This window comes from Pleurodeles waltl, chromosome 2_1 (genome assembly GCF_031143425.1).
Source record: "Pleurodeles waltl isolate 20211129_DDA chromosome 2_1, aPleWal1.hap1.20221129, whole genome shotgun sequence".
NCBI classification, from domain to species: Eukaryota; Metazoa; Chordata; class Amphibia; order Caudata; family Salamandridae; genus Pleurodeles; species Pleurodeles waltl.
The window spans coordinates 612,459,825-612,476,439 of NC_090438.1; the positions used below are offsets into that span (position 1 = coordinate 612,459,825).

General features: G+C 47.5%; 1 protein-coding gene across 12 annotated transcripts in view; it reads right to left on the minus strand.

The window, feature by feature from the left end:
* The window catches only part of AMPH (amphiphysin), a 927,201-nt gene that overhangs the window by 44,590 nt on the left and 865,996 nt on the right, over positions 1-16,615 (minus strand). For all 12 annotated transcript variants that reach the window (XM_069215773.1, XM_069215772.1, XM_069215765.1 and 9 more), the window contains 2 exons: positions 13,327-13,569; positions 5,761-5,991 (listed from right to left, as the gene is read on the minus strand). In XM_069215773.1, coding sequence (XP_069071874.1) covers positions 5,761-5,991; positions 13,327-13,569 — 474 coding nt within the window. The remainder of the gene's footprint in view (positions 1-5,760; positions 5,992-13,326; positions 13,570-16,615) is intronic.

Below are 16,615 nucleotides of genomic sequence, written 5' to 3' on the forward strand. Positions count from 1 at the left end.
TGTACCTGTGTAGTTATATGTCCTGGTAGTGTAAAACTCCTAAATTCGTTTTTACACTACTGTGAGGCCTGCTCCCTTCATAGGCTAACATTGGGGCTGCCCTCATACATTGTTGAAGTGGCAGCTGCTGGTCTGAAAGGAGCAGGAAGGTCATATTTAGTATGGCCAGAATGGTAATACAAAATCCTGCTGACTGGTGAAGTCGGATTTAATATTTCTATTCTAGAAATGCCACCTTTAGAAAGTGGGCATTTCTTTGCACTTAAATCTTTCTGTGCCTTACAATCCACGTCTGGCTGGGCTTGGTTGACAGCTCCTTGTGCATTCACTCAGACACACCCCAAACACAGGGTACTCAGCCTCACTTGCATACATCTGCATTTCGAATGGGTCTTCCTGGGCTGGAAGGGTGGAGGGCCTGCTCTCACACAAAGGACTGCCACACCCCCTACTGGGACCCTGGCAGACAGGATTGAACTGAAAGGGGACCTGGTGCACTTCTTAGCCACTCTTTGAAGTCTCCCCCACTTCAAAGGCACATTTGGTTATAAAACAGGGCCTCTGCCCTACCTCATCAGACACTTGCTGGAGAAGAAACCTCAACCAGAAACTACATCCTGCCAAGAAGATCTGCCTGGCTGCTCAAAGGACTCACCTGTCTGCTTTTCTACAAAGGACTGCTGCCTTGCTGTTGTCCTGCTGCCTTGCTGAACTCTTGTCTGGCTGTCAAAGTGCTCTCCAAGGGCTTGGATAGAGCTTGCCTCCTGTTCCCTGAAGTCTCAGGACCAAAAAGACTTCTCTTTTTCACTTGGACGCTTCGTGCGCCGAAATTTTCGACGCACAGCGTGTTCCGCGGCGAGAAAAACGCCGCACACCGATGCTGATCGACGCAACGCCTTCGGGACGACCGGAACTTCGATGCACGGCCTCACAAGGACAACGTCGCCCGACTTCCAGAGGAGAAATCGACGCGACGCCTGCCGTGAGAGCGAAACTTCGATGCACAGCCCCGCAGAACGACGCGCAGCTGGAAAACAAGCAGGAGAATCCACGCACAGACTCAGGACATCTGGTAATCCCCGTGACCCATAGAAAGAGACTGTCCGCGCGCCGGAAAACGACGCACGACTTCCCCGCGTGAAAAATAACGACGCAAGTCCGTGTGTGATGGGGAGAAATCGACGCACACACTATTTTTCCACGTATCTCTTCTTCTGCGGCCCTTTGCGCAGATTTTCCACTCCAAACCAGGTACTTTGTGCTTGAAAGAGACTTTGTTTGCTTTTTAAAGACTTAAGACACTTTATATCACTTTTCAGTGATATCTTTACAAATTCACATTGCAACTTTATTCGTTTTGAACTACAAGTATAGTGATCTTGGCTAACTGGAGCCCCTTTTTTGTTTAATGCTTTTCTATGAATGGACAAACGTAACTTGCATTGAGCTTGCAAGGATGATCAAGGTCACCTTTGGTGCACAAATCATTAATGTTATCTTTAATTGATTGCAAACAGATTTCTGTATGAATAGCAGCTTCTGACAGATAAACAATAGCGTTATCCTGGCCCAAGTTTTCTTCCTCTGTATTGTTATTTTGTATTCAGGACCTGTCTAAAGGGAATGCACAACTTTACCAATAGAGTTGGCTCTGAATGTGTCTGCCTAGCCTAACATAGGCACCAACCCCCAACAGTGCATTCTAGGAACTGGGAAAACCCTGCTTTATTCAGCATCATCTTTGAGGAGGGAAACTCTTAAACAATCTGAATAGATCAACTAATAATATAAAATGTCGTCCTCCTAAAGGATGGTGTAAATCTCCAAACACAGAGCGTTGTAGACCCTGTTTTGATGTATCCTGAGTTTGGAGTTGCATGCTTTTATTAAAGGCTAGGAATAAGAAACTGAAGCTCTGATGGCCTGCTCTGTTGTTGCAAATCCTGCATGGAAGTGCAAATCTATCCCCAGATATATAGACCTAATTACCAGGAATTACTTCCTACACCCTATTAGAGACCGCATTCACAAAAGCAGGAGAATTTAGTGCTTACTCTACCTGCTGAGCACATTCCCTTTCCTGTCAGTGTTTACTTTGCCTCCTCACTTTTCTGGGCAGCTCCACTTGTCCTTTGCCAGTACCAACTGCTTTAATGCAGTGTGGCATGAACACAGGGCTATTACTACCCAATGGTTCCTGGGTGCCACTGAAAGTTGTGTCAGAGAGCCTCCTCTGTAAGGCCCCCTGACACTGTCTTGCTGGACCTGATGGCTTGCCCTCTAGTTGTACCCAACAGCTTGAGCAGGTCGGGCTTAATACATGTCTCTCTCCTTTACCTACTGTCCACATTCCAATATCCTCTGCCTGATCTTTCGGTGCTACCATCTGCCCTGAAAAAGAAGCAACAGACTACATTTTGCAAAGTGATTTGGGTGACTAGATAGCCAAGATTAAAAATACTGGCAAACCCTAACCCAATTCATGAGATAAATCATGGTTTCCCAACCCCATTCCTCTTCACCAAGAACGCTGAGACCCTTGTAATTACTGCAGTTGAAAAAAACATATTTTCTTACAATTGCTTTACCTGTCCTGTGGACTTACTGCATAGTAGATTTAAACCCTCTGTTCTTAAAGTCTTAAAGTATAGCACAGCAATAGTGATCAGTTACTAATCATAAACAGTATGCATTATATTTAAAGTTGGCCAAGTACTGCAATTTTTTTATATTATGTTACATGGTGAGGAAACCAATTGGAGCACCAATAGCCATCGCTGCAGCACTGTGCAGGTGTGCAGGACCGAATGTCAGTATAATTTTTCTACAAGATTGCCAGATTTTGGATGGTGAGCACTTGTACAGGGTCATCAAGAGAGTAGATAGACAGTTTCAACCTAGGGGTTTAAGCATTAGTTGGAGAGCGTTGTAATAAAGGGCAGAAAGATCCACGTTGTGTCCCTTTGCTTGCCCCTTAAGAGCAATCCCAAGATCTGATATCAGAAGCAGATAACAAGAGATCTACATATCTATGTCGAAATATAGGTGGGTTAGGCCTAAACTGTTAAATTCCAACAAACCTTCCGGTATGAGTTTCCCACGCTCTTAAAGTCCTCAGGACTGAGCAGGCAGGAGGAAAATGACATAAATAAATGGCGATGCTTCTGGGCTGTTTATTGATAATGTCAACTTTCACTAGTAATTGGTGCATTTTACTTACCCCAGCATTCAGGCCCTCATTATGACTTTGGCGGTCTTTTTGCAAGACCACCAAAGCTGCTTCTACCGCCATATTTGGAGACGCATACGATTTCTGCCCTTTTACGGGTGGAAATCTGACCCCGTCGGCCTGGCCAAAAGAGGAAGAGAGGAGGTCCCACCGCCAGCATCGCCACGCCAACAGGACTCTGCCCGCCATATTACGATGAATAATACGACGTGGCAGTGTCCTGTATAGTAGTGCCATGCTGTTGGTGGCAGACGCCAGGACCCATCCTCTCCCGGATGACCACCTCGCTGAAACAGGTAAGTGGACCATCCTAAAGGGGCGTCAGGCGGTGTTTGGTGCATGTGTGTGCATGTATGTGTAGCAGAATTGGTGTGCGTGAGTGCATGTGTGTATGTATGTGTGCGTGGAGGATGTGTGTGTCCAAATGGGAGTGGAGGGGAGGAGGTGGAGGGGGGTGTGAGTGAGTATGTGTGTGTATTGGGATGCATGCGAGTGGGGGTGCATGTGTGCAAGTCTGCGAGTGAGTGGCAGTGTCTGTGGGCAGGTGTGCGGATGAGGGTGTATGTGTGCAAGTGTGCGGATGAGGAGGGGTATGTGTGCATGTATACATACTGTATGAGGAGGGGGAGTGTGTGAATGTATGCATGTGTGGAGGTGGTAGAGGTGTGCATGTATGCGGAGGGGGTGTGTATGATTGCGGAGGAGGATGGGGGTGTGAATCATTGCGGAGTGGGGGGCATATATGTGAGGGGGGTGTGTGTATGTCAGTGTGAGAGCAGGTGAGGATGTTAGTATGGATGTGTGCTGTGGGGGGGTGATAGAAGTGTGTGGACGGACGGGGGTGTCTCCATGTGTGTGGACGTGTGGGGGGGGGGTGCCGGCAACAGGAACAGAGATTCCTGTCGCCAGGTGTGTTACCGGCAGGGTTTTCGTGGTGGGGTGACTGCCGCAAAAAGCCTGGCGGTTTGCTGCCTGCTAATAGAGCTAGCAGCCTTAGGCCTGCCACCGGCCCAGAGGCGCTCACCACTGGCCGCTTCAGTGCGACTGCACCAGTGGGCTGGGAGATGTTGTGGCAGTTTGGCTTCGACCAAACCCCAATCTTGAAATGCGGCGGTCTTAAATGTCAGGTCTGCGGCGGTTAGACCACAGCCACGAGTTTGGCAGTCTCATGACCTCCAAACTCATAATGAGGGCCTCAGTGTTCAAAGTCTCATAAACGTTTTATAAACCTTTTTAACAAACATCTGAATGCAGTTTCTGATAAACTGCTTTTAAATTATGTCCATGGTGCACAACTAGTTCAACCAAGCTGATGTGGCAGGCATGAACTCCAGGCACACTTTCACTTCACAAGTCAGAGCTCATGCTGAAGAATTGCTTACAAATACCATATGTCTGTTAGACAGATTTATTTAAGTCAATAATGGCCCCAACATTCTACACAAGTGCCTACTCCTTCTTAGGACCTTAACTTGGCAGACGTATAATGTTTTTTATTTTGCGATTGAGGTCCTTCTAAAACACCTGTCCATTGTCCTCTTGACTGCTGGAATATCAGGTCTTCTAACTCACCCCTTAGATTAACACATGAACACACGTATGCACACACACACACACTTGATGCTGGAGCTATGGATTAATATTCCTTTCCTACTCTTGTTTGCAACTCTTGTTTACTTAGGGCCTTATTTACAGTTTGGTGGAAGGATTACTCCTACATCATAAATGTGGCTGTTATAATGGCCGCCGTATTACAAGTGGCATAGCCTAGAATGCCATTGTTATACAGCGGGCGGGATATCTGCCACATTTGTGACAGACTTAACTGTCTTCTAAACTCTACATGGGGCCCTTAGTCCATAATTTTTTACCTAAGTCCCAGAATAGTTAGAGCACAGTCCCCTCAGGGATTCACTGAATGTTATACACTAGGAAGTCCTGAGTGATAAGGCACAAACAAGCAATTGTCATCTGAGAATGAACTCAGGTCATCATCACCAACATGGACTAGGAGAATTGGTGGTTTGCATAACCCTATTGTCATTCTATTAACCAAGGCAATGCACACTAAAAACATAATATAACAAGCATTTGCAATGCCACGGGTCTCGCATTACTCCGAGTTAGAGCTATTAGCAGTTGTAAACTCCCAACAGAACTTTTTTTGCCTCATTAAATGTAAAAAAAAAAAACGAGTGCGATCGCGCTGCTAAACAAGCGAGATTGTGCTGCGAAAAATTAGATAAAGTAGTCCACAAACCAGATGGAAAACAGCGAGCCTCGTATGTTTTCGGTACTTGGTCGCTGCACTCGAGGAGGGCCAACCACTGGAAAAGGCATGATGTATGCATGCCTTCCATTAATGAAAGCAAGCAGATTTTAAAAGGCAAGCCCAGGAACCAATGAAAGACACTGACATGACATGGGCGGGGCTCCCAGCCCTTTTCTAACTACTACAGCGTCTTGCAAGCGCATGCTATGCAGGCTCAATCCTAAAAAAGAACCTTGAAACAATCATGTAATAAAAATACCTTATAGAGTAGGTTGGGTGGCATGTCATGTGATGCAGTGTGATCTTCACTAGGGACTGATGAAGCATGATCTACATCTTTTGAAGGCTCGGACTGGCTGACATCATAGCCTGAGATGGTCTTCCCTGCTGCTGAAACTGTGTGGTCATGGGCAATGCCGTCTACAAAATCCTCCTCGTCTTCATTATTTGAGGCAGGTTCTATGACTACGGAAGGGATTATTATTTTTTCCTGTAAGAAATAAACGTAGGTTAGTAAAGAGGGGAGTAAAGGATTATTTAATCAAGAAGATACTTCCTTGTAGTTTTGGCTTGAAACACACAAAAAGGAAAAACCGGTACCTTGCAGGTAATGGGTGTACTTCAACATTTACATGCATGCTTTTATCGGGTAAATCCAAAGGGCAGATTGGTATAAGCACTGAGTGAACTTTAGGGTGGTGACGTTTAAAGATTCAGCGGTGTTTCAGTGTTTTTCACACCAATTTTTCAGTTATTCCAGACTTTAGTTGCACTAGGGGAAATGTGGGTGCAAAATAATTTGGAATATGTTATGAATACCCACAAATTCATTGATTTGCAACTGTCCATAACCTTTATTACACACCCTCTTGCCTGTCCTCCCAATGGAATAAGCCTATTTCTTGGATGTCCTACTGTTGAGAAAGGTATATGCTTAGGAATGAGTCATGCTCTCGATTGAGATCCCTTTCCCATGTAAGACTGTGGTGCGCCCTACGTGAAGATCATGGGGACCTTGCCTATTGTCAGTATTATTACTCTTTGGCATGCTAAAAATATCACTTGATTTTATTTTAGGGATCACGGGAACCCTTAACGTTCACTTGCAAAGACATTACTTTTACAATGGGGTCCCACTGTGTTCTTAGCTGCATCGACGATGACCTGTTTTTTGCATGAACAGGAGCACGCGTACGCTTAGGGCATCATTACCACTATGGGACGCCTGGTTTAACATTTGTGTAAATCGTTTTAAAGGTTAAGAGCTGAAGTTTTATCGTGCAAAACAGTACACTTTCTAAAGTGTCTCCAGACTTGATAATATTGTGTAAACCATATATATATAATCTTGAAAGTGACCTAAAACGTAAGGGTAGCAGAAACATCAATATAATACTAGGAGACAAGACAGCCATGGTAGAAATATTTCCTTCCTCTTTCCAGCGCCCTCTACAGTAGTTACGGCTGCTGACTCTACGCGTCTCAAGTGGTTAGGAACACTTGCCATGTTCATGCCACCCCTCGCACCGAGCTGAATTACTTGCCATATTCGCACAACAGTTGGGAGGCCTAGGAGCTGCAGCTTGGTGTCTCCCTTGCCCACCACTCTTCAGATACTTTTTTGTTGTTTAGCTTAAGGCAATTAAACATTGATTTGGCTGAGGGAGTTCTTTTCTACTCCAGCAGTTCTGCCGAATAGCCAACACGCCTTGCAGCTCTTTACGCACAAAATATTAGCGCCTGTCTGAAGGGATAGTACCTTCTCTTAAATGGACCCATAACCCCTTACTTTTAAAATGCTAATTTTAAAAAGGATGGGTTGTTATCTGAGTCACTGTGGGTCTGGCCTGAACTGCAGCTTGCTTATACAATTTCACGAAGGGGACTGGAAAAGCGTTTACACTGGAGGGGCCCGCGGGAAGCAAGAGCAACGCTCTAGTCTTCCCGCGGGTCATTTCGGGAAAGGAAGTGACGGCGAGGGACAGGGATTGGGAAAAAGGTAAGTGGGGGCGGGTCTAGGGGGAGGAAATAAAAGGGGTTGGGGGTGGAGGGACCGGCCTCTTTGCCGCGATTCCCTCGCGCGTTTTAATTTGGAGACGCCGGTCCCTGGGGCTCTTCACTGCGGGTTTCTTTTTTGAAGTGCAGGTAGGGTGGGGCCCAGGGCGGGGAAGGGGTATGCGGGTATCTCCACTTGGGCAGTATTTATGTAGGCTGGGGCGCGCGTTTAGCCCGCGCGCCCCCCCCCCTCTCATCCTTCACAATTACGGGGGGGGCGGCCATACGCTCCTTTTCGAGCACCCCCCCCCCTTTTCACAGGAATCAGGGCACGTGTACGTGTTTGCTGGCCGGCCGGCCGCGGTAACAGGTGGCTGGTTTTTAAGCCACTGCGGACCCTGGGGGCCCCGCAGCAGGCCTTTTTTGTTTTATAGGCCCAACATATCCTTGATTGAGCAGCGGCCAGATTGTGCTGGCCCCGACCACGTGGGGGCCTAATATAAAATTAAAAAAAATAAATAAAAAAAATAGGGAAATAGGAAGAAATAAATAGAAATAAAAATATATATATATATAATTCTATGCGATAGACTCGGGTTTGGCTACTACAATTATCCAGGTGGGGAGCCTCACATCATTCAGTGGGGGCCCCCGCCGCCGGCCCTTAAGGCACAATTAAGTGATTTAGGGACAATACAGCCCCCCCCCCCAAAAAAAAAAAATATTACAATTTCATACAAGGAGGTTATCACACAAGGCAAAACCAACACACTATAGGGACTCCCCCACCCCCCCTTGCCAGGCCCCCCGCAGGACCCCACGGGAGGCGCCAGGTTACGCAGGGCCCACGTATCCTTTCTCAGCACGCCCTTTGGGGCCTGCAGCAGGGGGGTACAGGCAGGTTAGGAACTACGCCCTGGGATTTTTTGTCTTTACCTAAGGGCGGAGCGGCAGCTGGGTATGGGTTTCGGAGCAAAAGGGGATAAGAAGGCAGGGAGGATGGTGGTTTAGGCAGCGCGATGGGAGCCAGTGGCGCATACGGCCATGCGGCGCGCGGAAGGTCAATGCCAATGCAAGAGGTTGGCAGAAGGAAGGCGATACCAACGGGACGCAATACGGCCCCAGCACGTTGGTCAGAAGCGCTAGAGGGGTCTCCGGCGGCCTTCTCTACTCCGCAGGATCGGGGACAACACAGAGATGGCAGACGCCATGTGGGTCACAATGACATGTCTAATAACTACATGATGAGGAGTGGGAGTTTGAAAAACGGATGGATGTGTGTGAAGAGGTTTGTGTGGGAACTTGACTATGAAGAGGATCTGGAAGAATGGGAAGTGGGGGAGATCAAGGAAACAGAGGTTCACAGCACAAGGGGGAGGGGAAGAGGACGCAGGAGCGGCGCAACCCCTCTCTCCGTTTCTATTTTTCAGGAGCGGGACAACAGCAGTGGTCCACAGGAAAGAAGGCAAGAACAGGCACGGGGCCGAAAGGTTTTGCGGCCGGGGGCTGCACATTGCAGAGGTAAAGGGCAATGGTGGTTGGTTTGGGGGACGGTGCAAAAGGGGACGACACTCCAATTTACAAGTCGGTGGGGGTAGGAGAAGGTTCGATATTTGACACGCTAACAGGTAAAGATAAGAAAGGCGGGGAAAAAGGCACAGAGCTGCAAGCCAGAGGTACAACTTAGGGGGGACAAGGCAGCGGAGAGAAGTCAGGCACAGAAGAAAAGGAAGGGGGAGAACACAAGAGGAGGCTACCCTATAGGGGTCTGGCTATGCCATTGGGCCCACACATAGTGGAGAAAACAAGGCCAAAATATGGAGACACGAGCATGTAGACGTTTTTTAAAACTGTTACATAGGGACATACAAGCCACAGAAGGGTCTACGGAAGAGGAATGGGAGTTGGCCACTAGGCCGAGGGTGCCAATTAATATGGACAATTGGACATCAGCGTTTAATTTTTGCAAGCATTTATTGCAAGAAGTACCCGGACAGGGCTATAGCGCTATTTAAATACATGGACATCATTAGGAAAGCGCAGATGCATTTTGGGGGTTCAGAGCTGGAATGAGCATTAACCCAGATGAGCCATGGGGGGACGTAGACTCAGAATTATGGAGGCAGTGGACGGCATCATCACAATCCGCAGCAGCGACACATACGGCCAGGGGGTTACCAGTGGTATATAAGCCGTTTCAGGCACGTCCAGCCCCAGGGTGGGGGGGGACAAAGAACAACATTTAACACGACAGGAGTGTGCGGGAATTTCAACAAAGGTTTCTGCTCCAGACATCATTGTAAAAATGAAACATGACTGCTCAAAGTGCGGGGGTTGTCACCAGGTTACGCAATGTTTTTCACTCTCCAGCCCCTCCGTACAACGGAGGGCGGCAAAAGGGGAGGGACACAGGGCGCTACTGATCCAAAGAGGGCCTACGCCAGTGTAGGTTAGTTTTTATCTTACCAGGGCTGCGTATATACACGGATAGGGCAGCTGCCTTGAGTTAGCAGAAGGGTTTCAAGAAGGTTTCAGGGTCAGTGACCACGACCCACGGGTGAGACACTGGGCAGACAACTGGCGGTTGGCAAGGAATTACCACAGGTGGTAAGGAAAAAGCTGGACAAGGAACGGTCATTGGGCAGAATTGCGGGCCCGTTTTTTATGAGGGGCCAAGTCAGATTTTGATGATATCCCCTCTGGGAGTCGTGCCGAAGAAGGCCCCGGGTGAAATCAGGTTGATACATCACCTCTCATGGCCGGAGGGCACATCTGTGGACGATGTCATGGCAGCGTAAGACACCAGACTGGTGTATGCATATGTGGATGATGCCATAAATAAATAAATAAAAAAAAAAAAAAAAAAAAAAAATTGGTCAGGGCGTGCGGCCATGGGGCAGAAATGGAAAATGCGATATGCAATCAGCTTTCAGGTTATGGCCGATACACCCAAGGGATTTTTGAATTGTTGGGGATGCAGCTTGAAGGGGCAGTCTATGTGGACAGGGTCCTGCCCAGGGGTCGCGCGATCTCATGCGCGTTGTTCGAAGCTTTTAGCACCTACATGCAGTGGGTCTCTGTCAAGAGTAGTGGGCATTATGCGGTGACCCATTATTTGGATGACTTCCTTTGCGGGAAGGAAGGGTTCGTGGGGAGTGCCGGACGGCTCTGGAAGACTTTCAGGATATGGCACAGCAGATGGGACTGCCGTTGGCACCCAGAAAGACCAAAGGCCCCTCATAGGTTCTCACCTTTCTGGGTAGGGATTTAAGACTCCAGTATAATGATGGCCAGATTACCGGCACAGACAGTAACGGAGATCCTGTTTTTTCTTGTTCACATTGATAGGAAGTACGAAAAATCGATTCGAGACAGCCCAGAAGGGGTTGGGGTACCTTAACTTTGCTTGTAGGACAGTTAAAGGGGGGGGAGGACGTTTTGCAAGTAATTAGGGTTGTATATGTCAGGTGCAGTTTTGCCACACCACAGAATAAGTGGGTCAAGGGGACTCGGAAGATGTTAAGGTGGGAAATATTTCTGAAACAATTAATTGGGGTATCCAGGTGGTTCTGGGAAGAAGGGACAGTATGGCAGGTGCAGATATTTTCAGATGCGGCAGGAGCGCATGGTTTTAGTGATTTTAGGGGATGGCAGATGGTGCCCGGAGGCATGGCCAGCATTTTGGTGACAACTAAGGAGGAGCATTGCTTTGCTGGAAATTACTTTTTCCTTTCTGGTGGCCAGGGCAGTATGGGGAGCGCGAGTTAGCAAATAGGACAGTTTCTTCAGAACCAACAACATGGCTGTCGTGGATTGAGGAACGGACAGAAAGCGAGGGATGTGAAGGTTTTTGCGCTGGTTGCGCTGATTCAGGTTGCAGGGCTTATCTCTGAATTGTGATCTTTAAAGCTGTCCCTATACCAGGAGTTGTCAACGAGATTGCGGTTTCCCTGTCCCGTTCACAGTGGCAGCGTTTTTGCAACCGAGCGGCAGGAACGGAGCAGACCAAGACAGGGGTCCCCGGCAGACAAGTGGGAATGGGGGGTATGATGATCACGGGTGGGCGGAGATGTTTTTAGCGGACTCCACTCGGCGAAGTTACCGGCTGGCCTGGTTGGGGTTTTTTCCAGTTTTTTGAGCAGCTACAGGAAAGTTTTTGTCAGAATTAGAGCGGTGGGGGGTAGAACGGCCAGGGAACCCTTTGATTTGAGTCGTTACTAGAGTTGTTACACAAATTGCTGGTATGTTGCGCAGATGAATACGAGCTAGCACTTTTTCCGCTTAGGCAGGGTGGATGTTTTGGAGCTTTTAGTCAACCCTCACGGTTGTCAAATAAGGCAGCCGGGGTTTTTTGTGCACAGATCAAGGTCCAAGCTCACTAGTTTTCAGCTCTTACGAGTGTTGAGGATGGCTTTGGGACGTGTGGGCCGCCGGGCCATGGTTTTTCGGCACGCATTCATTTAGGTTTGGGGCAGCTACGGCCGCAGCGCATTTGGGTTGGGACTGGGAAAAAGATCAAGGCGAGACTCCGCTAGCGATCAAGGTGTTGTGAACTTTAAGTTAAGACCCGAAAGGTGGGGCGATACAGTTGGAAGGGTTTTTTAGAAGGGGGGGGGTTTGTTCTGTCAAAAAACACAGGTTACAGTTATTTTTCCATTGCAGGAGATGCGTTTGGTCCATCACAGAGCAAGATGGTTACATGGCTGGTCGGCCATTCATTGGTCCACTGGGCAGCGAGGTTCGCGGAGAAAACCGATATATGATTGGGTCCTGGGATTATCCAGCAGGCGGCACAAGGTGCTATGGTGGGAAAAGAGCAGAAGGCGGTGGGGTAACCTGTTTCCTTTCATCACTGCTAATTTATTGAACTGGGGATGTTGCGGAATTGTTAATCATACATTTGGAGAGGATGGCTTGTGAAATTGTCAGAACTCACGTTACTGCAACACATGCAGAGGGATTTGGAGATTCTCAAGCAAAAATGGCATGGTACATGCTTGGGTGGACAGAATTTGTTCCACGTAGAGGGTGGAAAGGGGCATTTAAGTATGGAGCCATGGAGCGGGCTCAAAGGAGTAAAGGTTTTGCTGGGCGCAAAAAAAAAAGAATTACTGAAACACGAGAACATTACAGAGCAGGAGGTTGCACTTTTCAGAAACGATGGTTTCACCTGTCCACAATGGGAAACGCATAATATTTGACAGATCCGAGATTGCTGGTGGAAGATTTGGGGGGAGAAAATTTGTGGATTACAAACAAGAAATGAGAAGCACTGGGTCGCAGTAGCGTGGCCTTTGTGGGGGTGGGGCAGCAAAACGCCAAATGGGTTTGTGCTGGTTGGCAGTAGATGGGGGAGGGTGGTGAGTCAGATGCGGGCTTGGCCACCCTTCCAGGGAATAAACAAGCAGGTGAAGGCTCTGAGTGGGGGTACGCACGAACCAAATGGGGCATGAAAGGAAAAGGGGAGTGCGTAGGGGAATGGAAACGAGATAAAGGTTTTGAAGGAGAAGGATGAGCGAGGAGAGGTTAATAGGAGGGCGTTATTAAAGTTACGGTTACGTTTGAAAGTTAATGGTTATGTTACTTATGCAATCCTGTCCTAATAAATGACCTTTTACACTAAAACAGCTGTCACTGAATTATTTCCCGAACAGTTGCTTGGAGGCCGATCTGTGCCTCGCGCCGGCGTGTATTGTTGTCTCCGCAAACTTGGGCCTCGATCATAACGGGTCTGTGTGGGCACTGAAGTGCGTAGACATGCCATTTGTAAATGACTGGGCAGACATTTGAAAATCATATATGATATTGAAAAAAATTATTATGACCTTACCTGAGGCACAGTTGGTTCTTGGCGCTCCTCCAATTTACTCTCAGTTTCGTGCTCAGCATTTTGAACGGGTTCCTGCTTTGACTCCTGCACCTGTTCTAGCACCTCCTCTGGCTTCGACCCTGACTCCGCCTCCAGCTTCTCGGCTTGCCCCTCTTCTGGTTGGCTCTCTGCTTCGAGCTCCCTCGCTTCTGTCGGCAGTTGTTCGTCATGCCTCTTGCTCTCCTCTTCATGCTCATCAGCCTTCTACGTAACAAAAGGTATACAGGAAATAACTATAAGCCGCTTAAAGTACATTATAAAATACTGCTACAACCATCAACCACTTTTCACTGGGTCTTGAACAAAGCCAACCTTATTTTACCCAACAGAGGTCTACATCAGCTGACAACCTCATGCTGTGATGGATCGACTTAGCTTTACATGTGATGGCAACGTTTCACAAGACAGTTACTCATAGTAACGTAGGTAAGAAGATACCACTACACAGTTTAGCCTTTCCAGTATAAAACTGAGATAAAAATCTTGTTTTTCTGAAATTTTAGCATATCAATGCACAAAAATGCATCATTCAGGCATACTCTTTGACTTTCAAAAATAGCAATAGTCTGGCTAAATGGGGAGCCATTAGCTGTAAATGGCTTTACAAGTTAAACATATTTTTCACTGCAGGCCGTAGATAGCTAATGAGGTGAGCACAGGATACGTCTTTTTTTAATTGTATTTATTTTTTCAGCCAATATAGTAATATCAGGTCAATATCAGGTCAATATCAGGAAGCTCAATGCAGGCTTACACCTGTATAGGTAAGTATGTTTAGTGGGACTTTGTGTCCAAAATTCCAGAAAACACTTCAGCTTACGATCAAATATTCCAGGATCCTAATAAAGACAAGATTCCCTTGTGAGAATGCATACTCTGGTGAGTATTACACAACAAGAATTTTATAGTGAGAGTTAGTCTTTTCTCTCTAGGTAGACATGCAGTAGCTTCCATTTGTCTTTGGAGCTGGAGTTGGGAGTCAACAGAAGGGTGTATGCGTCTGCAGCATCATTACAATATAAGCTGTCGCGGCTCGCTGTGTTGTGAAGGGGTGGGGCAGCACGCACGCGGACAAGATGAGATGGTCTGAAGATAAACATTAAATTATATTAAAAACAATTCAAAACAAACCTTCCTCGCTTCATCACCGCGCTGCCGCTCCTTCTTCCTGACAGGAGACACAGGCTCCCAGCCTGCCCTGTGGCCAGTCCTGACGCTGCTCAGAACAGCGTTAGGATTGGCTGGGAGCACCCAGACTGGGAGCCTGTGCCTGCTCTCTCCAGCCCGGCAACACAGTGAGAGAGACAGCTGGCCAAACATACATGCGCATGGAGGGGAGTGCACAGTGCACTCCCCTCATCCCTGTCATCCCCAATGCCCCACCCCTTTCACAACTAAACGATAATAAACATAGTTTGCAAAAAAAAGGTTGCAGCGGATGCTCCTGGTGGTGGGAGGGGGAGGGCGATGCTCCTCCTCCCAAGCGGAGTAGCTGCCTCTGAATATAAGACACCATAAACCAGCCCTTTATCAATAGATCTGGGCCACACACCATTCAAATTACAAAACAATAATTGCACCATTGCAGCATACTTGACAGTCAAAATCAGAAACTTTTTGATATAAGCTAAAAGAGCAGAAAGGCGTGACAGAGCTACTATGTGTTCAGTCATGTCTAATAGGATGGACAAAATGTCAAGCCAGTAAGTTAGTAACTTAAGACAGGTCCATGCCAAATGGATAGAGAGAGCCTCAGGGTGATGTAATCATGCACATCTGGTGTCATTGAGTGAACCAAAAGCTTTAAGCTTAAATGTATAAATTTGTAGTGAAGTAGTCAATGTCTAATAATCAATGAAATATCTCTCCGCCAGCACAGTTTCAAGATCAGCATTTGAATATTGTCTATCATGGAGAGTGCCTGTTTCTCCGATCCTAATCATGTCCCCACACATTTATGGGACTAATTGAACTGTCAGTTGTGTGAATCAACTGTGTGAGCGTTGTAAATATCCGAGGCTCTTGTGGACTGGCAAACTGTCTGCAGCACACATCTAAGTCTGAAAAGGAGTAACACAGCTACCAGTGGTGTGCCTCCAAATGCCTTGAGCTGAGAGACCAACAAAAAGGGTCCCTCCCTGTAGGTAGCATTCAGGTGTACCCAGCCCAGCTTAGCCATTAAGTGCAGAACCTTAGGTTCCAATGTAACTGGGATGTAAGGAGTATCAGCTCAAGGGAGCTCAGGTGAATATAAGGTCTCATGTTAGAGACTGTCATGCACGCACTTCCTGGGATGGGGTGATTTCCAGGTCAGCTGTTGTTGAGCCCTATGTACTCATCTTAGGAACTCAGTTGTGTGTTTCACACCATGTTGCATGGTTGCATTGGCTTTCTGATTTTCCCTCTATTTCAAACCCATTTTGGTGTTCCTCCACTCTTTGTTATTTTTCCATTTAGTCCTATAAGAGTCTTACTTGTCTGTGTTCAGCAACGTCCAAGGGCCTGGACCATATTTCAGGTCTGCTCCCGGCTCGTCACTGCTTCTGAAACTGCTAAACCTTGTTTCAGTTGATTCAGCAGCTGACCTGGTGATGTGTTTCACCACTCCCTGCTTAGTGCAGGAGTCTGGTCACTCGTCTCCCGCCTGGAACCCACAGGTTCAATCCAGCTGTTCACCCATAGTCATTACTCTGCTTATTGTGTGTAATCTGCTTCTTTTGCCTCAGTCGTTACTCTGTTCAATTTCTTGTTGTCTTTATGTGTATTGCCTTAGTTTGCTTGTCCTGCTTGGTTTTCCCTTCATCTGCCACCCTTCCCCCTGCCTGTACGGTTTTCTCCTGCCTGCACTCCCAGCCTGCCCTGCATCCCAATCAGCCTCTCCCTCCTCACAGTGCTACTTATGGACGCTATGGGGACCGCGCCCAATGCCTGAAACCATGGATCCTACAACACCTGGCACTACTCCAGAGTGCTGATCCATGCGCTCAAAATACACACTGCCAACCGTTCTTGCTGTTGCCTCTCTCCATGCTCCACAGAAGGTCCATTCACATCCTGCAACATCAGAACCTCACCATAATCAAGCACCGGCTTTCTGAAACCCAAGACAACACCTTGCCTCCTTCAGTGCATTTCGCTCTGCGTTCGTTCCCTCTTCAAACACGCCACAGAATTATGAGACACCATCACCTCCAGAGGTAGTCTTCCTCACTGAGACCTGGCTGAAGGGTACAAGAGCATCCACTCAGAT